The sequence below is a fragment of the Nyctibius grandis genome, chromosome 1 (genome assembly GCF_013368605.1).
Source record: "Nyctibius grandis isolate bNycGra1 chromosome 1, bNycGra1.pri, whole genome shotgun sequence".
NCBI lineage: Eukaryota > Metazoa > Chordata > Aves > Nyctibiiformes > Nyctibiidae > Nyctibius > Nyctibius grandis.
In genome coordinates this window covers 122,440,012-122,462,102 of record NC_090658.1, presented here as the reverse complement: position 1 = coordinate 122,462,102, position 22,091 = coordinate 122,440,012, and the positions used below count along the sequence as shown (strand labels likewise).

Below are 22,091 nucleotides of genomic sequence, written 5' to 3'. Positions count from 1 at the left end.
ATGAGCCCTGCTAATTCCTGTCCCAGAACCCTTTTGCCCCTATGACATAAACCTTTCCCATGTATTACCATCACGCCTGTTGTCTTATAAAACCAGCCATTATCAAAGAACCCAAAGCCCTGCCTGTAGCACCAGTCTCGTAGCCAGGCGTTAATAGAGAGAATCCTACTATTCCATCCCACGTCATCACCTGAAAATGGAAGGAGGGAGGAGAAAACAACTTGTGCCCCAGACTCTTTCACCAACCGTCCTAGGGCCTTGTAGTCTTTCTTCATCCCCCTCAGACTATGGGATGCAGCTTCTTCCCCACCTGTCTGGAAGATCAGCAGGGGGTAGTAGTCTGTGGCCTTCACCAGGTTGGGGAGTTTCCTGGTGATATCCCTGATTCGGGCTCCAGGCAGGCTGCAGACCTCCCTGTGATGGGGGTCAGCTCTGCATATTGGGCCCTCAGATCCCTTTAGGAAGGAGTCTCCAACCACTAAAACTCTTCTCTTCTTCCTTGTGGAGGAGGTAGCTATACGCCTGTCAGGTTTTTCTGACTGTGGTGGGACCTCTGATATAGGTTGCCTCTCCACCACATCCCCATTGGACCGGCTGTATTCCACTAGGGCTTCATATCTATTGCTCAGAGGCACCTGTGGAGGCAAAGTAGGCAAGGAGGGCACTCGCCTTTTGCCACAGCCATAGACTTGCCTCCACTGACTCCTCTCCTCTAGGTTATTGTTTTCCACCTGAGAGGGGCAGAGTACAGGGGTCCCTTGATCCTGGGAGCTCTCCGGCAGGTGCCCCCATTTTTGTTGCAGGGAGGGCAGAGCCTGGCTCCACCAGTCTATCTCCATTTCAGCCTCCCGAATGCTCCTAAGCCTTTCTACTTCGGCTTGAAGCCTTTCAACCTGGCTTTGCAGCTGTGCCGCTCGGCCGAGCAGATCATCTACCTGCTCACAGCGCACACAGCCCGCTGTCACCACAGAGACGCTGTAGCATTCCCTGCGGCCTGCGACCTGCACCATCGCCTCCTTCCATGGGAGCTCTGTCTGGGTTCCCACATCCATTTTGGTCTTCTTCCGCTGGGTAGATACCATTGTTCTTTCACTGAGCTGGGAAATACCTGTTGGTGACACCCCTGGTTCACAGCTCCTTGGCACCTTCCTCGCCTTGTGCACTGGGAGGGAGTCAGTGCCCTCCCCAACGAGCTGCAAATGACTGCGGCCTCTCCTGCCCTGGGACACACCCAGTCACAGCTGAGTCTCCCTCTCCCCTCTGGCCAGGGACTAGTCCCTGCCCTCCAGGAGGCTTTTTATCACCCGATCACAGGGGGGTGGTGCGTTTAAATTGCCCGTGGTGCCTCCGGCTACGCCCCCTCCTCTCCTGATTCGTTGCCGGGAACCTCCGGGTCGGGGGTGGGGGGGGAAGCAGCTCGGGGCTGATGCTCGCGGGGGGCTCAGGGGGGGCCCAGAGTACGAAAACCGCCCAGTTAAGCCCGATGTCGCCCTCGCCCCTGCACTAACCTCAAGTCGCTGCCGTCGCTGTCGCTGCTGCCGCCGCTATCTTTAAGGAAAGATAGACGATTAAGAGCTGAATAAATCTTCAAATTTGTATGCAGAGGGAAAAAATTGATCTTGGGAATGTTAAGAAGGGAGAAGCCGTAAATCTACATAGGGAGAGAGGACTCTACAATGACTTGCAAGTTTTGCTTTGGGGAGGGGGGGGAGAGAGAGGTGTCAGGATGGTCGTGTTAAAAGGGGCAGATAATTGAGCTGGCAGTAAGAAGTGTCACATCTGTTAACTTAAATTGAGTAGAGAGAAGCGACAAACTCTGGCATATGTTTGGGTGTCATCAGCAAGGGAAGTTGCATAGAGGGAAGGGAGTAGGAGATCTGGGCAGAGCTTTGTGGTATTACATGCAAAAATGTGAGAAGAGAGTGTGAAGTATCTAGTAAAAGACACTGAAGAATTACTGGATGGATAAGAGAAGAATGGGCTGCACGAGCCAAGACAACAGATTTCCTCTTGTTCTCTCATTCTTTATGAACATTTAAGGTTTGTGTGAAAAGAATCCAGAAAGTTTTCAGAGTCTGTGGTTTTGGAGACATTCAGAAATCATTTCAGCAAAGCACAGTACTGGTAAACCAGATTGTTTACTTTCATATTGCCCGCTGATCTGGAGACAGTAAGTGTAGATAGAGCAGTTGAATCTAAAATAAAAGGTGTGATTAGGAACAGATTAGGAAGCAAAGAGTATGATTTAGTTTTTTGTTGCAGTGGAAGGCCTTGAATGTGAAGGCACTGAAGTGAGCTTTGATAGTTGTTAATTTGGAAGGAAAATTGCACAGCCACAGAGATGATGTTCAATATCTTTATAGATGATCTAGATGTAGGGATTGAGTGCACCCTCAGCAAATTTGCAGATGACACCAAGCTGGGTGGGAGTGTCGATCTGCTGGAGGGTAGGAAGGCCCTACAGAGGGATCTGGACAGGTTAGATAGATGGGCCGAGACCAACGGCATGAGGTTCAACAAGAACAAGTGCCGGGTCTTACACTTAGACCACAACAACCCGCTGCAGAGCTACAGGCTGGGGGAAGAGTGGTTAGAAAGCGGCCCGGTGGAAAGAGACCTGGGGGTGCTGATCGACAGCCGGCTAAACATGAGGCAGCAGTGTGCCCAGGTGGCCAAGAAGGCCAATGGCATCCTGGCCTCTATTAAGAATAGTGTAGCCAGCCGGTCTAGGGAAGTGATCGTCCCTCTGTACTCGGCACTGGTGAGGCCGCATCTTGAATCCTGTGTCCAGTTCTGGACCCCGCACTTCAAGAAAGATGTTGAGGTGTTGGAGCGAGTCCAGAGGAGGGCGACCAAGCTGGTGAAGGGTCTGGAGGGTCTGACCTATGAGGAACAGCTGAGGGAGCTGGGGTTGTTTAGCCTGGAGAAGAGGAGGCTCAGAGGTGACCTTATTGCAGTCTACAACTACCTGAAGGGAGGTTGTAGCGAAGTGGGATTTGGCCTCTTCTCCCAGGCAACTAGCGATAGGACGAGAGGACACAGCCTCAAGCTTTGCCAGGGGAGGTTCAGGTTGGACATTAGGAAGAATTTCTTTTCAGAAAGGGTTATTAGACATTGGAATGGGCTGCCCAGGGAGGTGGTGGAGTCATCATCTCTGGATGTTTTTAAGAGAAGACTAGACATGGCACTTAGTGCCATGGTCTAGTTGACAGGGTGGTGTCAGGGCAACGGTTGGACTCGATGATCCCAGAGGTCTCTTCCAACCTGATTGATTCTGGTTCTGATTCTGATGTGATAGAGAGGTAATAAAAACTGAAACGGGAGGAGAGGGAATTAGAGAGGAGAAAACCTGGCAAGCCACCATCTTATCTTTGATAAGAGAGAAGGCTGGGAAATAGTTTTTATCTTTGCGCTCACCTTTCTGGGGTGAGTTTATAGAATACTGTGAAGGAAGGGAAAGCAGAAGACTTAAGTCTTGCTATGAGAGCTGTTCTTCAGTTATTTAATCTGATCTGAGATGGCGTCTCTGAAATTGTATTTTTGATGTCAAAGCAAATAATTTTATACCTTTGAGACTGCACACGCACTTAGCAAGGTCTCAGCAATTTCACAAACAGTCATATGTTGCTTTGTTTTAGTACATTTGAGTAGAAGGTTGAGAGGCCTCCTATTCCGGGTCAGAATGTATTAATTTGAGATTAGGAACAGAGAAGCACTTCTCAGTTCTTACGCGTAGTTTGAACCTTCTGTGATGGATGGTATTTTGATGCTAATGACCAAGCTTATTATTACTGATTTTAATTGACCTCATTTTATTGACCTCTTTGTGGGTGACATCACAGATAAGATAGTGGCAAGGAAGTATCAAGAGAAATTGGGCATTTTGTAATGCAAAAAGCAAGTGCAAGTCACTTCTGTTTTTTACTTCAGCAGTCATACTAGTCAATTATTTTAGAAAATCTAAAATTAATATATTAAACTGCATTGTTATTAATCCCAGTAATTTTAATTTATGCAATACTGTGTAAGTTGTCTTTTTGATCCCCCCCCCCCCCCCCCCCCCCCCCCCCCAAGTATTTTGCATTGGAAAATAGACTTGTTTACACTGTGGGCCTGAAGTCATATAAAATGCTGTGTATTAGATTCAGATGAGCACAAGGGTGTAAATATAGGATCAGTCCTTTTTTATACAGCTATAGCATTATCTGTGGGCTTGAACATTTGAAGAGGGTAGGCAGGCAGAGTAAATACTGGTAAGTATTAGCCAATTCTGATTTCAGAAAAAGTGGTTTTATATGATACAGCAGTAACAAATGACAGGGCCAACATGGTAATTATCAATTGAGTGTGCTATGAGTAAAAGTAGAAATGATGTAGGTACTAGTAATAAAACATTGCTAATGTATGCAGGAACATATGTGGTATTATAAAGAGCTTTCCTACTGTGTCAGTCATCTTCTCATATTCTATGCTGTGTTTTTCTATAGAACTACAGTAAAACAGAGCAGTCACTCTCACCTTTCCCTGCTGTGGGCATGCAGCAGTCGTTCTTAGTGGTGATGGTGGTAGAGCAGCACAGCACAGTTTTGTAGGTGGAAGAGGCAGTGGTACCTATAGCGAAGGTTTCCTGACCAATTCAGTTGTAAGAAACTGTTCTGTTTGTTTTTAATGAGCCAAACTTTCAGACAAACTCTGAGGAGGATGACTGTCTTCCTGTGCTGTGTTGGTGGGAAAGAGAAGGTAGATGCATCTGGAATGCAAAACAAGTAGTGAGCAGTGAGGACAGGTTTGGAATGATAGTAATGACAAGTTTTCATAACCAGTATAGTGCATTCATTTCCAGAACTGTGAATTGAACCTAAAGATCTGGATTTTCATCACTCCTTTCCAGTTACTATCTGAGTCTCCTTCATATCCTCAGATTTTCTTAGTGTGAGAGAATTTGGAGCTGTGTCTCAAGCTTCCCTGCAGAGTACTGTAACCACCAGGCCGGTACGCATATGGTGTTTCCAGCTCTGTTTCTGGAGCAAGGCATCTAGGCAGAAGAGATTACACAGATGTTTTAGAAATTGAGGAGGAAAAAAATGTGACTTGGAAGTGTGGTGACTGAGGTACTCACCTGGAATTAGAGGCCCAGGTCTTTATGTTCAGGTCCATGTGTATTTCAGAGAGAACTCAGCTAGACCTAGTTCTGAATGTACATGGAAACAGACTTAAAGTAATATCCAAAATCTTGGTTCTTACACATACAAAAATAGATGTGTGATTTGTGCAATCTTGACTTTTCTCTTAATAGCATTAGTATATATTTGAACATGGGAGAAATACTGAAATTCCCTTGGCTTTTGTTTTATTGCTTTATAAGAATAGTCAACCTAAAAATTAGACTACATTCTCTTTTCTTTGTCAGCACACTTTCTTAGATTACCCCAGCCCTCGTCTTCCATTTTTTAGGGATTCTTATTCCAATTCTTCTACTTCATTATAAAGTATCAGAGCTTTAAAATTCTCTTGCTCTTGTCCTGAATAAGGGGGTTTTGTTTTGTTCTTGTTTGTCTCTTTTGCTTTCCTCATTCATATCTTGTATCTTGTTTTCCTTCCTACTGCTTGCTTTTCTCATTTTTCAATTCCTCCTCCTTTTTTCTCCCCCAGTTCCAACTCTTTAACTGTCAACTAAATGAAATTATACTTGGATTACAGTCTTTTTTCCTGTGAAACTGACTGGTCCAAGGTATTCCTGCACATAGAGCATTCCTTTCCTAATGTGTTTTTGTAGATGGACTTTTAAGTGTGGCTAGGTAATGTGTGGAAGTGCCAAACTTGCATTTAGTTCAGCCCTTTAATTGTACAGATTTCAATACATTTTCCATATACAAAGGAGTACAAGAGAAATGTAGAATATTTTAAATTGCTAAAAAGTTGATTCGATATTGATGCAAATATGGCCAGATGTGTTGTTCCTGTACCTTTTCACTATGGTGTTAGAAACTTACTTTGTTAACCATGAAAATAAAACTCAACTTTAGACTACTAAATTTAGCTGTTATTCTAGTTTTAAAAAATTATGTAGAGCATTCCTAAATAAGATTTTGTCACACTGTTTTACGATGTTCACTGTTTGGTTTTTTTTTTGATATCCAGTTGACGTTTTAAGGCAATATGGCAGAAATGCTGTTTTCCCCTTATGTAGTTTGTTGTCAGAAGATTTCAAGGAGAGAAGAAACGCTGACTATGAGACTATCTGTACTACTAATTCTTGTATTCTATGTTGTGTAGGCTATCAAGTACTAGCTCCCACTGCCTATTATGATCAGACTGGTGCCTTAGTAGTAGGCCCTGGAGCAAGAACTGGCCTTGGAGCACCAGTCAGATTGGTGGCCTCAACTCCTGTTATAATCAGTTCTGCAGCAGCACAAGCAGGTAAGTATTTGATCCTGCATGGGGGTTTCTTCTACTTTTCTACTGAATCTTAACAGTAATGTTGGTTGGTTAGTATTTGATATTGTTGATGTGTTTTGTATGTATCTGAAGTTTTCTAGTTGTGAAGGATATACCATACATGCTGTCTTTCTTACCCTGTTGCTTCTCTTTCTCTGAGAGATACTGCTGTTTCTCAGAGATGTAGTTTTCCTTTTGTAATTCAAATTTACAGTCCTCTCCCCACACATATACAGGTATGTTTCTGCAAATGTTGTTGCTTCTCAGATATGAACATTCTCCCCTTTCCTCTCCCCATGCATATAATGTGCACTCTCATCTATCCCCTAAATGGTGTCCTCTAGGAAGCATCATTTCATTGCTTCGGTCTGGCAGAAGATGATGGAGTGCTTTGGGGCCTTCCTGTGCTTTTTTCCTGAAAGTATTTTGTCCTGAAAAGTGTGGCAAGGAAAAAGTCTATAGAATGGACAGCAGAAGAGGAAATTTAGTTATATCAAAAGTCTAATTTTGGTTTTTCCCTTTTTATCTGTGATAGGGTCTGGTACTACTTTACTGAACCATTGTATGGACTGCATTTGTTAAATTAAAATCCAAAATACTAACACCAGATTAATTAAATTAATCTGTTCAGAAAATTAGATTTTAAATTAATCTATAAGCTTCTTTCTCTATGCAGAACTTGCTTCTGACATCAGTAACTGAAGGTGTCTTTGAATGACTCTTAGCTGGAACTCTGCTATTGCAACTTTGGATATAAAAGTACAGTTCAGTAAACAGTAATGTCCTATATGTTTACACTGAAAATTTCCTCAATTAGATTAACAAATTCTACAGCCTTAGCTAGCCTACAACATATGCTTGCTTCATTTTTTTTTTCCTTGGGTAATTAAGACTGTGTAATAATGTAAAATCTCTTTCAGTCCTTTAATATGTGAATTTCTGCTTGTTTAAGAGGGCTTCAAGAAAATACAATTTAGATCTGAATAGTCCATTTTCAGTCAGAAATGTTTGAGAGAGTAATTATGATTGAAAACGTGTTTTACAGCTGCAGCTGCTTCAGCTGGAGGAACAGCAAACAATCTCGCGGGAGCCACGAACGGTCTATTTCGGCCACTTGGTGCCCAGCCACAGCAACAGCAACAGCAAACAAATAATAGCCTACAATCCAATTCATTTTATGGCAGTAACTCTTTGACCAATAACTCACAGAGCAGTTCCCTTTTTTCACATGGTCCTGGCCAACCAGGAAGCACATCTCTTGGCTTTGGAAGTAGCAGCTCTTTAGGAGCAGCTATCGGCTCTGCACTTGGTGGATTTGGCTCATCAGGTAGGTTGTTAATATAGTGAGGAAATTCTGTGAGACTTTTGTGTTAAGCAAAAAAAATGTATCTGTATCCAGACATATTATATACACATACATTTCTAGAAAGAATGCAAGAACAGGTTATTCAAGTTTAAAACAAATTATAGGGGAAGAAAAACGGTTTTTTAAATTCACTTGGGCTCTGTATACAAGATGCGTTTTTGAAGAATGTCCTGTAGTCATAGATATCTCAAAAATACTTTTCCATATTGAGCACTGTACTCTGCCCCAGAAGTTTGTTATTGTTTTTAGTAAGCTCTTTTATTTTCAAGGAAGTCTTCATTCTGTGTTTAGAATAACAATTCATGATGTCTGAGATACACATTCTTTTGTTGTAATTTTCATGTCAGGAAAATTCCTAGTTTTTTTAAAAATTAAATAGTGTATGACTTTCTAAATTTGATCTAATATTGAAGTGTTGATTTCCATAATACTTTTATAGGATTTATAAAACAGAGACTTAATACCCAAGAATAGTCCTTGTTAACTCTAGTAGATTTAATCTTAGATAGAGTTAAGCATAAATAGTTCATTGCAAGTTCGGGGCCTAAAGTTATTTCAGCAGATGCTCCTAAATATTATCAATCTGTTTGTATTTAAAAAAAAAAATAAGAAATAAATCAGTGTTGCCGTCATGTTTCTGCTTTCTAGCAGAAATTTCTTATTCGCACATTTTTTAAACATGCAAGGTAGGCTTTCTTATATTTCAGATTCAGTATTAGTAAAGCAAGCTAAATAACTTTTCTAAATAATATTTCCTTTGGCTTTTAATCTCTTAAGTTACAGCACTGAGTTGATTATTATTATTATTTTAATGAAATCAGTGGAGCATGTTTATAATCTCAGGTATCTTGCAGATGGGTAGAAATTGGGGGAAACTTATGTACTCTTAACAATATTCTTTTCAAAATTAAATGCCCCAAAGGAAGTAATTAACAAAAAAATTAAACATTGAAAGAAATGTAAAAAGTAAAGATTATTACTAGATAGCATAATATATAGAAAAACAGAAGGAAAAACATGCCCTTCAGTGTTAAAACATGATACCTGTTGTTTGGTAACTAAGTGGAGGTGAATAGTGAAATCAAATATACTGCATACCAACACAGAGATTTTCTCAGTGTTGTTTTTCATAAAATAATCTGAAAAATTTTTTACTGTAACAAAACTAATTCTAGGAAATCCAGAATCAAGTTTTACACCGATCCTCTTTAATATCTGATTTTAAAGAGTGGAGTAGGAAACTCTAAACATACCATCTGTAATTTGAAAAAAAATGTAGAGGCTACTCAGCTATGTAGGGTTTCTTAATTTTCCATAATGCCACAGCAGGTAAATCTTATTTACGAAGTAATTGTGCTATCCAGGTGCTATATTGCAATATAACTTGTCCTGAGCTACTTGTAGGATTTCAGTGAATTCTTAGCAGCTGTGTTTCACTCTAGATACAGTTTCATTTCATTGATGGATAGTGATCATGAGTTTATCTGCATATTCAATGCAGTGCAGCCATTTTAAGTCTCTAGAATAATTTTAAGTCATAAAAGTCTTTATCCAGCATTATCACGAGGACCTCCATAGAATACAAATTTTAGTTGTGTATCTACTTAAGAAGATTCAGCATAGTTCTTTCTGGCACAGGAGATGAAGCCTTTTCCTTGTAGCAAAGGTCAGTTCCAGAGCTTTGTCCAAAGCCTTCAGCATAGACAGCATCTGCTGAAATTTTGCAGCAGTAGCCTAGGTGATTTAATTAGCATGGCCATTTCCACAGGGAAGCAGGAAGCCTGTGCTTTTGCAGTTTGAGAAGTGCTGATGAAAGGTGCTATCTAAACCTGAAATATTTTTGGTAGTATTATTGGAATAAAAGTACATTGAAAGTGCCCGTCTGCCAAGTATAAATTGTACTTGCCATAATAGCCACTTAAAAAATGCTTCCTGATCATTATTTTTTTAAAGAGTTCCCGAGCTATATGTACCTATGAATTAAATTACACCAATGAGTACTTACACAAATGGTTGTTAATGCATGTTGAAGCAAATTAAAAACAAGTTTAATTTTTTATTTGCCAAAGTTTCAGCTTCTTTGTAACTCCCCTCAGTGTGTTGTGAAGGTTGGATTTCAGTTAAAATATAGCCATGAAGACTGACAGATGGCAATACAGATCTTGCCCTTATGTATTCAGTTGTTGCAGGGAAAAAAAAAAATAGCTCTGCAAAAGAAATGCAAAGATGAGCATGTTCTAGCTGAATGACGGAACAATAAAAAACAGGAAGAGGCAAGCATACCATATACATGGCTGTATGTACTTTACAGTCTCTGCTCTTTATAATAAAAGTTACTCATACTCCATTTTAAAGGTTTAGGTACATAATAAGTTACTGCAGCTTAACAGGTAACTAAAAATCAGATCAACTATGGCAGTTTTTCAGGTACCTACTTCTGACTTGTAAGAAGTGTAAAGTAATTGCATTAGCTTAGACAGTGGTGAAGAGGGGTAGGCTAATCCAAATTACCTTCCAGTTTTTGTGAGCTTTGCTTGTGTGTGTGTGAAAATGCAGCTCAGCTGATTCACAATAGCTTGTTAAGCTGCAGTAACTTAGCTGAGTAAGAAACCCTGAAAGCTAAAGGTTGCTTAGCTTTTGTCGTAGTTGGAAAAATAACAATCCATCATGTAGCATTGTATTAACATTCACATGGTTCACTAGCTGAGGCAGAACCTGTAGAGCTAGTCTCAAATCTTGAGATTTCTTTCAACTGTTGCCTTAATTTTCTCTTCTTATTTCTTATTCTCAGTCTCCTTGCCTAGTTAGTCCAGTATCTTTTCCTTCTGGCTGCTCCTCTAGTGTGTCTTCCTTCTCAGTTTCCAGGCAACATTTATCTCCTGCTTCCCCTCCCCCTCCCAAATACATTTCTGTTTCTGCTTGTACTGTGTGATGTTCCCATCATCAGCTTACTATTCCAGTCTTTTTGCCCCACGGTCACATACACCTTCTACAGCCTAACATTTCTTCAGGTCTGCTTTCCTTTCATTCTCAATCCAACTGGTTTTGAAAGTGCTTGCCAGTTTTCTTGCAGTCTCCTTATTGCCTCCTTTGTCTGACCTTTCTCTCCTCCTGGTTCTGGTTTCTTTTTTTCTTTTTTTTTTCTTTTTTTTTTTTTATTTTTATTTTTCCCTGGTCTATTTCTTGTGTTTGGCTTTTGTCTCCTCTGCACTTGAAGTAGAAAACTTCCTTTCCACACTGCCTGATGGGCCTTCCGAACACAAGGTGGGATCTTGGACAGCAGTTTCAGAGTCCTTTTTTTGACATGGCACACAGAAGCCTAGAACTTCAGTTTCAGGGAAAACCTTTATCAGCCATCTCAGGAGTGCCATGTATGGACAGGAGTTTTAAGTTTTCAGCTATGAGTCTGTAGCAGATCTGTGCTGAGCTTGTACAAACTGTGACTTTGCTAAGATTTTTAGCTCAATCAAAGGGACCATGAAAATAAAGTTCTCCTGTTGCTAGCACATTGATCTGAGTGCATGAAAGCATTAACTTCTCAAATGATAGCTGGATTATTTTGCTAAGGATAAAGCATCTTTCCTTGCCTGTTTTTCTGAAATGGCAGTGTTGTTTGGGCAGAATTTCTTTGAAAAACGTGGGCCAAGCAGGTACCTGCCATGAAAAGTATTATCCAAGTTGCTAATGTTAGGAGAAGACAAATTAGTGGCTTAAAATAGGAGGTATCAGGCGACCTTTGTATTGGGCCATGCTGCCAGCTTTAGTAGGTAGGTACCAGACAAGGGTAAAGATTATGGAAGTATAAATTCTGACCTTTTCCTTTTTAAGTTGAAATAGAAATAAATTTTCCAAATTCAGCTTAAGAAGCTTCTTTATTATAAAAATATCCATAATCTTGGTTTTGTTCATGAGTATAATAATGTTCCAGCGTTGAAAACAGGGACTCTAGTTTAATATTTCACTAGTATGCAACTAGATACTAGATTTTAACATTTCTCAAAACTTCTTATTGTTTTCCTAATTTATCCTAGACTGTTCATCGCCCTGCTGAATGATGCTGTGCAGGATAACCAGTCCTTCACTAATACACTGTTATCCAAAGCTTCTAGTCTAATTTGACTTTCAGAAATACCGGTAGCAGTAAAATTACATTTTTAGTTTCTCACCTTGATTTTCCTCTCTCCGCTCTGCTTCTCATCTTCTTAGCCTATTCCTCATTTATAATATCTTTTCAGAACACTTCTTTGAGAACCATAATTCTCATAGGGGATTTTAAGTAGTCATTTTTTTCCTACAGATGAGGGGTTCACAAACAAGAGGAAGTTCAGAAACAGCTGAACAGCAACATAGGTTATTTTCTGAACCCTTAAACACAAATTGCCTCTTAGCCTTTTGCCTGAAATCAAGTATCGTTGTCTGACTAATAATTTATGGTGGAAAAAATTTTATCAAAAAGTTTAGTGGAAATATTTTTAGAATCATTTATTCTGTAAAATGACAGTGTAATCTAGTCTCATAAATACCATATTTGTCCAAAAGCCTGAAGTCAGGCGGTTAAAAGAGAGTACTGCAATATTACTGTGAGAAGTCTAGATGAAATGTTGAAAGTCGTGGGCATTGGTGAAATTACTTCTCAGTGGTATGTTTATACCCACTTAGATTTACTTAAAAGCATGTGTGGTTATCACAGTAATTGTCTTTGTCGTAACGATTGCTGTAATTATTGTGATCGCATCTGTTGTTGCTCAGCTGTAGTGGGGGATAGGTTTTATTCAGTTGACACTGTGTAATTAGGGTCTTTTTATTTCTTCTTCAGTTGGCAGTTCTGCAAGTAGTAGTGCCACAAGGAGAGATTCTCTATCTACTAGCTCTGACTTGTACAAAAGATCTAGTAGCAGCCTAGCACCCATAGGGCAGCCATTTTACAATAGTCTGGGATTTTCCTCCTCTCCAAGTCCAATAGGCATGCCTCTGCCAAGCCAAACGCCAGGACATTCACTTACGCCACCGCCATCACTTTCATCACATGGATCCTCATCCAGTTTGCATTTAGGTAAAAAAAAAAAAAAAAAACAAAAACAAAAACACAGAAAAACACTTTTTGTTTGTATGTGTGTATGTATTTCTATGTGTAAAATATATGTTGCATAAGAGATGTCACATTACCTTTGCTGTTAAATAGTTTTGTAATGAAGAGGGGCCATTCCTGAAAGGTGACGAGCATGCTTAAATGCTCATTGATATGACAGTGGAGGGCACTTGGCTTTTTGCAGTATTGGGCCAACAACTGATTTTTCTTCCCTTGCAGAAGCCTGATAGAGAGCCCAGTAAGATTTATTGGTCCTTTTTGTATTATGTTTCTACAGTATGACAAGCAAAGGTGCATTATTTTGTTTCTACTTCAGAGTATTACCACTTTAAGGACATTTTTAAGATGATACTGTGTTTTAACAGTGAAGTGACTTTCACTGCTGCCCTTTACCATTATAAAGTAGAAAAGTGAGCAAAGCTCTCAATGTAAAATGTATTGAAAGGTGATTTTTGAATCAGGGAGCCTGCTACCTCATGGCCCAGATGCTTTGCCAGGAAGATAATAGTTTATCACCAGGCTGGTGGAAAAAAAGAAAATGCACTTGTGAAAGAAGGAGCAAAGGCTTTGTCAGTGGTGGCTCTCTGTTACCAGATGTATTTTTTAAGGAATTATGATAGTAATCTTTCAGAAAATTTTTCAGCTAGTTAGATGACATGGGAGCTCAACCTTTTTTAAAAAAAAAATTAAAAATAAGATAAAATTTAAAAATCTAAAGAAACCCCACCACAGCCTACAATATATTTAGAAGAGAATGCCTCTAACCTGAGGTTTCTTGATAAACTTTCTCTTTTTTTTGCTGCAAATATTTGTGGTCATTTAATTTGGATGCTAAAATCATACAATGAAACTGGATGTAATTTCAAAATTGAGTTGCCTGTTGCTCCAGTAACTCTTCAGTGCATGTAATAGGCAACATAATCCCCTTTACTTCTGTCAGTGCAAATAAAACAGTAAAAAATTTGAAAGTGCTTACCAAAATACACCTCAAGGGAGAAATGTGTGAGTGGTTTGTATAACAAGGTTAAAAGTAATTTAAATATATTACATTTACAGTTCAGTATCCCCTTCACGGTTAAGTGCTGAATACCCGAAGTAAAACTGGGCAAGGGGATGTTTCAGCACGTTTTATTTTTTTTTACTTACCTTTTTTCCTTTTTCAGGTCTACAAAGTGCACCTTTGGGCTGAGACCAAGCATGGAAAGTTTCAGCCCAAATGGAGGCTTTTGAGAAAGTTCTGAACATCTGACAATGGGGTTATCATGGAAATCTTTTTCTTTCTTTCTTTTCAAAGTACTCTCACAATAGTTTTCGTATTACTGAAAACTATATTTAAATCAAATCTTGGAAGGCATTATCTAAAATTCAAAACATTTAAAGTTTTGTGTTGTTACACATTTGATAAATGTTAAGAGACTTTTTTCAGATCTGAGAAAATAAGCTGCAATCAGTATAGAGGATTACCTCTATCAGCAGAAATTGTTAAATACTGATTTTAATCCACTTCAGACTGTTTGGCAGTGTGAACTAAGCATAACGGTTTGTTGAAACCATGTACTAGATCAGTGTGTAAAGGCCAGAGTGTGCAGTTGTACTCTGAAAATTGACACAGCCTTGTTGGCTTCCATGTGTACTGCCTCTTCATCTTCCGAATGAAGTGGACCTTGGTTACCTGTAAACTTTTTTTCTACCTTACCAAATCAATTTGAAATTTGGAAATTGAGGTTTTCTGGATTTTTGCTTTCACAAAAATGCAGTAATTTTTTTTAGCATTTCCTGCATTCTGCCCTGTGTCAGATCTTTGTGCAGTTATGTCCAAGGTGCACCATCACAAGAAATTGACTATTTCTGCAGTTAATTGTCCTGTTAGATTTATTCTGGTGTGTTCATCAACTGCTCTTGGAAACATTTGTTTTTTCTTCACATATTAAAAAAAAAAACAACAAAAACAAAACAAAACAAAAAAAAAGGCAAAGCTTTCTCACCAAATGAGAAGTTATTCCTGAAATCAAACAGTATATTTTAAGAAGGGTATGATTATCACGTAGTCACTTTTCAGAGTAGAACACCACTGTAAGTTCATGTCTGCATGCAGTTTCCATTGGTACTCTGATAATGCCTGTCAAATGCAGCTCTTCCTCCACCTTCAAAACTTGTTGTCCTGCCTGCTTATATCAACAGGTTCAGCTAAGTTTAACTCCTATTTTAAAATGGGCATCGAAGTCGGTTGCTCCTGTTTCAGCCACCAGAATACTAGAGCACAATACTGGGAAAGGGTGCATGGTTTTATAACCCCTTTGTCAGACACTGCTGCAATTTGTAGCTTAAAAGACCAATTTCCCTTTTACAAGAAATTTCATGATATTTTTACTGTTTTTATTTCTTCTCACCAACTCTTATCCAACATCCTAAAATAGGAACGTGCTAATTACTTTGTTCTAGTGTCAGTTTTCCTGTATATGAATGGATTTTTCCGTTGTCTGCAACTGCTTCTGTACTGTAATCAGTTGGAGCAGTAAGGTCATGAATTTGAACTACCCTTTCACTCCCAGGGACAAAAAAATGTAAGAGGAAGTATTTTTCCTATGTTACAAAAAATCCTGCTAAATTGGTAGTGCTTACTCTGTTTAATGGTACATTGCAGCATTTTAAGAGCAGGATTTTTAAAATATGGGCTTTTGGAGGTAATTATTTTCTGTGCGTTGCAAGCCAAGCTTGGTAGTAGTTTAAACTGATGTTGTTTTATCTTCAGAAGTGGTCATTCTGGGCAAGAGTAAAGGCCCCTTGGCAAGACAGTATGGGGAACTTCGCATTGCCTCTGCTCTGTACCTACTCTGTAGGGCTTCAGTAAACCAGGCATAATAAGCACTTGTATTGATTCATAAAATATGCATGCATATATATGCATATATGTGTACATATATATGTGTAATTCTGTTTTCCATATGAAGATGAAATTTTTAGCTGAGGATGAGATGAAGCTACTTTTTTACAGATTAACAAAAACTTTGTAGAAATGAAGTTTAACGTGTTTATATACTCGTACGTATTTTGCTAGAAAATAATATTGCTGACTGATGTAAACAACAGGTAGTGTGCAGTAAATCTGTTTTATGTCTTGGTTAGAAACGATTGAAGAAATACTTTGGTAATAAGTACTAACAGACTAATGGTATCAAAATAAATGTGCCTAGATCTAATTTTTAATATTTTTTTCATGTTCTCCTTTACATTGAATATGCTATCCGTGTTAAGGAGTCAGTAATTTAACATGCTTTGTGTCCTTGAAGCTTAGTAAGGCTCTAGTTTAGATGGTCTGTATCCACTTTATACCTCTGTGCCTCTTCTTCCCTATGGACTAGCCACAGGGATTTAGTTTCAATTAAACTGTAAAACAGCTTCATGTTATTCATTGCATCGGAGATCTTTGTTTTACGAGATCAGAAGTGGTAGCTAAGCAATTATCTGAAGAATGAACTGCACGCTTTATTCCCCAGCGGTTTGTAATTGTGTGGCTATACTGATGCCTGGTAAGTCTCTTAAAATTTCAGTGTTTGCAGAAATGTTTAGACTAGTTGCTCTATTTCATAGTGTATGTTCCCCAAATATTTTATAAGACCTAGGCTGTTACCTTTCTAGTTTGGAATCAGAATCTATAAAGCAAGTGTAAAACACAGAGGTGTGGTAGGCTAACCAGGAGGATTTAGGTAACTAGAATTCAGATTTCAGTTTTCCATTTCTAAGCTGTTCACAGTCAAAGTTTTCAGGAAGGAGACCAGGTGTCCTTAATGTCCATGCTAATGCTTTGGTGGTTTTGGACTGAGAAAGTAATGAGTAAAATATTTAAGAAAATAGTCCATTGTATACAAGAGTATATCTGCATATAATAAGTGCCTATGACAATATGCGTTACTTTGGGGAGTTTTGCTGTTTTTTGGATCTGCAAAGTTGCCACTGAGCTATAACGCTCCTGCTGTAATAAAAGGTTACATGAGAAGAAAAGCTAATTACTTATTAAATTACTGGTTTTTATAATAGCATCCAGGGTTTTATAAGGTTAAGCTTTATGTGTGCTTTTGAAGTATGACAGGTTCTTCTAGGCACAATGGATATGTTTTCAGCCGTCCTGTATTATGATCCTGCTTAATGTGATCGTCTTAAGTAGTTTCACAGGCTAGACAGGAGTCTCCCCGTTGCAGCATAGTTGTCTTACAAGTCTTAAAAAGGGATAGTTCCCAAATTAGACTGGAGAAAGGCTTGATAATCCTGAGTGTGAAATATATTGTAAACGTGCAGTTCTATGACACATATATAGCATATTTGTTAAAAGCTACCAAGTTTCTTAATTTCTGCTTTAATTGCTGGATAAATAGCCACATTTAATTTGTACTTCCATGAAGGCTCAGTTTAAAAAAAAAAAAAAAAAAAAAAGGAAGAAAAGCGGAAAGAATTCCTGATTCACATGTGCAATTCCATGACTGTGTATGCTGATTAAAGCCATGCAGTTTGTGAGCATATAATCAAAACTACCCTATTAGTTTCTGGTATAGAATTGAGCATGTGATCGGTGGAGCAATAGAGATGCTACAACAGGGAAGTAGCCTGTAAGACTTCCTTTTAAACAGGCTTTGCTGCCCTCTCGTGGCATCTGATAGCGTTACTACACAGCATTTACAGGGAAGCTAGCATTTCATTCATGTATTTAAATAATCTAGATGAGAAACACCATGGTTTCAGGTGCATAACTTTTTATTCTTTAGAAGACTGTTCCTAGAAGAGCAATGACTGCAGAGCATCACTCTGCATGCTGCTTCACCTGCAGAATGTTGGGTTTCTTTTTTCTCTTTGTCTGTTAGTATCATGTTGCTGTCGGCTCTTTTCTGGAAATAGTGATTGTCAAAGGAAGTTAAAAATGATAGTTAAAAAAACTTTGTTTTTCTGGCTGTAAAGAATTAAGAGGCTTTAAATTAAACAAAATCTAGTAGGTTATAAAAGGTATGGTGAGGCATAAAGTATTTACTGGTTCTTTACTGATTCTTACCACTGAATTTTGAAAACTAATTGTAAAATAAATACTAATTATTCCTATTTTAGGGCATAATCCGATACAGTGCAATAAATGTGATGCTTGGTATGTCTTGCAGAGCACTAACATCTTAGATTCTGGTATTGCAATTTGACCTTTTGAAAAAGATACTTTACCATTAGTACATTACCAGCCCACCATAACACTGTTGTTGCCTGGCCTTATAAATACTTGGAACCAAAAGAAGGCTTGGCTGGGGCACTGTCAGCTGATTTCTTTTTTATTTTTTTAAATTAATTTTGTAATAGAGCACCATTCAAACAGCACATACTGCAATTTGTTTTAAATTTGAATGTAGATATTTATTCTGTTGACTTTGAAAGGGCTTTCAGTTACTATGTCACTTCCTAGATAATTCATAGGAAAACTGAAAATGCTTTCCTTCTCCAATTCATACTCAATAATTTTAGTTCGTTTTTTTTTTTTTTTTTTTAAGTAGTAGAGTTGAGGTTTCTAGGTGGGAATTGTCTTTGAGTATTTCTGCTTGTAGCATAGTAGCAATATCCCTTTTAAAATCATACTGTAGATGGGAAACATGCTTTGTTTGCATGCTTATTATGATAATTGCTGCCTGTTGTAAAGTGGAGGGGGGAGAGGCCTACTGGAGTAGTTCAGAGTGACTTGAACTGATTAGAGAGCAATATGTGAAGAGAAATTCACAGGACTGTGAGATGATGATAGCTGTAGGTGAAATCGCTAGCAAAAAGGAGTAGGACCTAAGCATAGGAAGGCAATTCAGTTCTTAGAAAGAAGAGAGTGGTGAATGTTTTCACAGCAAGGAAAGGACTTCATGTTACTAAAAGGAACTTCAGTTTGATATATCTTTGGTTGCTTTAGAATTAAGTAGAGAATTCTTAGTTACTTGGTTTGAAATTTGACATATTGAAGTGCTTACAAGAGGTACCAGATTGAAAGCCTGGGATGCTGAAGTCATCAAATATCCTGCAGAACAGGTACAGCATGACAAGAGGCACCATGTGTGCCTCACCAAAAATGCCCTTTCACACTATAAGTTGGAAAGGTACCTCAGTAGGGACTGAAGGGTAGTTCAGATTTCATGGTCTATTTTGAAACAATTGGCTAACTTCAAGACTACTAACAAGGGTATAAGTCAGTATTGCTTGTGAAGTGGAAATCTGCCCACCCAATTCTAAAGTTTCTGTAAGTCTGAGTGGGTGCTCACTTTACCTGCTTTGTTATATTCTTCTAATGACATTTCTTTTCCTGGTGCCCTTCACATAAAATAAAAATGAGGAGGAGAATGGTTTTATTTATTGGAAGATAAAGCTATCTAACTCCTCCAGCCATAATGCGGTAAATATAAATAACGAGACAACACTGTTGTTTTCTTTGGCTTGAGGGGGTATCCGTAGTTCTAGTACACTTACTGTTTTGCTGTTGTTATTTTCCTTACGGCTTTTACTGACAGAACTGCTTCCTTGTAGGAGGACTGACAAATGGTAGTGGTCGCTATATTTCTGCAGCACCTGGAGCTGAAGCAAAGTATCGCAGTGCAGCAAGTACCTCCAGTCTTTTTAGCTCCACCAGTCAGCTCTTCCCTCCTTCACGCCTTCGTTACAGTAGGTCTGATATTATGCCTTCTGGACGTAGTCGATTGCTGGAAGATTTCAGAAACAATCGTTTCCCTAATCTTCAACTAAGAGACCTTGTTGGACATATTGTTGAATTTTCCCAAGACCAGCATGGTTCTAGGTAATTCTTACAGTAAAGTTAATAACTTAATAATATTTTACTGCTTTGATGTTGTTATATTAATGTCAAATATTGGAATGAGCTGCTAGTCATCTTAATACAAAGCGTGCCATTAATTGGAGCACATGCTCTTACACTGACCTTTTTCTTCTCTAGGAAATTTCATTATAAAGGTAGTGTAAATTTAGCTGCTTGTAGGAGTTCTCAGTGTAGAAATAGCCTCATAACTAGACTTGTAAACTCCAGTATTTAGGTATCAAAAAGGCGTTGATTAAGAAAACAAAATATCTGGCATCTGGAATGTAAAACCATTTTTCAGCAATACATCATCAGGTACTTAGTTATTATTCTTTTCATCTTTAATCCTTTTCAAATGAAAGTTATTAAGTATCATTTTACTAAAATGTATCCTTTTATATGCAAAGGCACTACTTTCATTTTAATAAGTTTTATAAATGTTGAATACGTGCTTGAGAATTTTGAGGTGTCTCATTGAAACCGTGTTTGAGAGGTTTTCCTGTTGTTTATGTAAAGCATAATGTACCTTTTTTTGCACTTAGATTTATACAGCAAAAGCTGGAGCGAGCTACTCCAGCTGAGCGCCAGATGGTATTTAATGAGATCCTGCAAGCAGCATATCAATTGATGACTGATGTGTTTGGAAACTATGTAATACAGAAGTTCTTTGAGGTAAGCATAACACTAAGTGTATGAACTGAAATGCGAATGAAATGGTGTAAAATCTGATTAAATTTAACTGTTTTTTTTTCTTAACATCATAGCACAATTCTACTGGACTTTTACCACAGAACCTGGGCGTATAACACTGCTCACGTGCACGTGTTTCCTGTTCTGTATCCCCTGCTTTTTTTCATATCGGGAACAGTTTCTTTTACACTGGTGATGCGAACGTTGCTGAATGTACAGGCTGCACACTCAGGCTTTGCAAGCCTTTTAGCGTAATTTACACAGACTTTCAGCAGATGATGGGGAACATAAAGATGTGAAGGATACTTTCTATTGATTACTACGTCTTGGTAAAGAGTGGGCCTGGAAAATGCTCTTGCACCCAAATAAATAGCTGTGTGAACTTCATCCAGTGCTGTATATGAATAAACTCACATAAAATGTATTGAGGCAGAAGAATTTTGAGGAGAGGTTGCCATAAGATACATCCAATATTGCTAAAACTAGTATTTTGTTTTTGTTAAAAACTATGGGGTAAAAAAAAACACAAACCTTATCGAAGAGTTACAAGGTTTGACTTACAGGGAGAAGGAAAAGCAATACCTGTGTCCTGGAAGAAGTGGTATGTAGGAAAGGTGTCTAGCAAAGTGTGCTTTAAATCAAGGACCGTATCAGAGTACCTGGGTGGATAGAAGGTGGAGCCGGAAAATGTCCAATAAGAAATACGATGGTTGCTGTAAACAGGAATGCAGTTTTTAATGAGTAATCTATGAAACAGTGTGCTCGCTTTTTTTTTTTTTTAACTCGATGTTCTATTTTACAAATTCAAATATCTTCTGAAAAGTACGGCTGACGTATAGTATGTAAGATATTGATCTTGCTCAGGGATCATCAATTGCAGTTTTCTTCCATAATGTTAAGTTGGATGGATGCACAGATAATTGAGTGTTTTCATCTTAATTCTGCAGAAGAATTCTCAAGAAAAAGGTGCACTAGGCCTTAGGTGTAGTAAGGGACTTAGTTCGTTATTTAAGTAGGAAGGCATAGCTGTTTGAGCTTTCTTCAGAGTCTCAGGTGACTACAGGTGTGGGGTTTGACAGTTCTCAGCAGTGCTGCATGAATATTGCTGGTGCCACCCAGGTGATTGTCCAGGTGATCACTTCTGTGTTGCATTGTGCCAACCCAGGAGCTTGTGTGGGGATCAGGGAACAGGGTTATGTGTGTTATTATGAAGCTTGACTGGCTTCTACTCTGCTCAACATGGAGCAGGAATTAGCTACTGCTGAAAAACGTTGATTGAATACTGACTTGAATACACTGCAATAGAGCCAGTGTACAAAACCATTTTGATTTTGCTCTGCAAAGCCCAAGTATTTCTAGATTTCCCAAAGTGCCCATGGTAAGAACGATCTTTCAAGCCACATGAAGTTACCAAGAAGACACTTCAGGGGTTGAAATCTTTCCCCCCCCCACCCTCCCTTCTGTTACAGATTGCTTACTGTATACAAGGTGTAAGATACACTGACCTGTACAAACTTGAGATATCAGAGAAAATCTAATTTGCATTAATACATTACAGTAATCTGTAATTAATTTGCCTGATATGATTTGTCTAAATAAGTGGGTTATTACACTTAAATATTCCTACAGACAGTCAAGTATAAACTACTTCAATCTCTTCTGTTGTCTTTCAAGGTCATGCAGGTATGTGA

General features: G+C 38.6%; 1 protein-coding gene across 9 annotated transcripts in view; it reads left to right on the top strand.

Annotated features, from left to right (window-relative positions):
* Positions 1 to 22,091, top strand: part of PUM2 (pumilio RNA binding family member 2) — a 77,646-nt gene that overhangs the window by 47,126 nt on the left and 8,429 nt on the right. For 7 of the 9 annotated variants that reach the window (XM_068397564.1, XM_068397545.1, XM_068397554.1 and 4 more), the window contains 5 exons: positions 6,277 to 6,420; positions 7,484 to 7,765; positions 12,621 to 12,857; positions 19,425 to 19,692; positions 20,253 to 20,382. In XM_068397564.1, the coding sequence (XP_068253665.1) occupies positions 6,277 to 6,420; positions 7,484 to 7,765; positions 12,621 to 12,857; positions 19,425 to 19,692; positions 20,253 to 20,382 (1,061 nt within the window). The remainder of the gene's footprint in view (positions 1 to 6,276; positions 6,421 to 7,483; positions 7,766 to 12,620; positions 12,858 to 19,424; positions 19,693 to 20,252; positions 20,383 to 22,091) is intronic. The other 2 variants (XM_068397584.1, XM_068397574.1) reach the window with 1 other exon arrangement.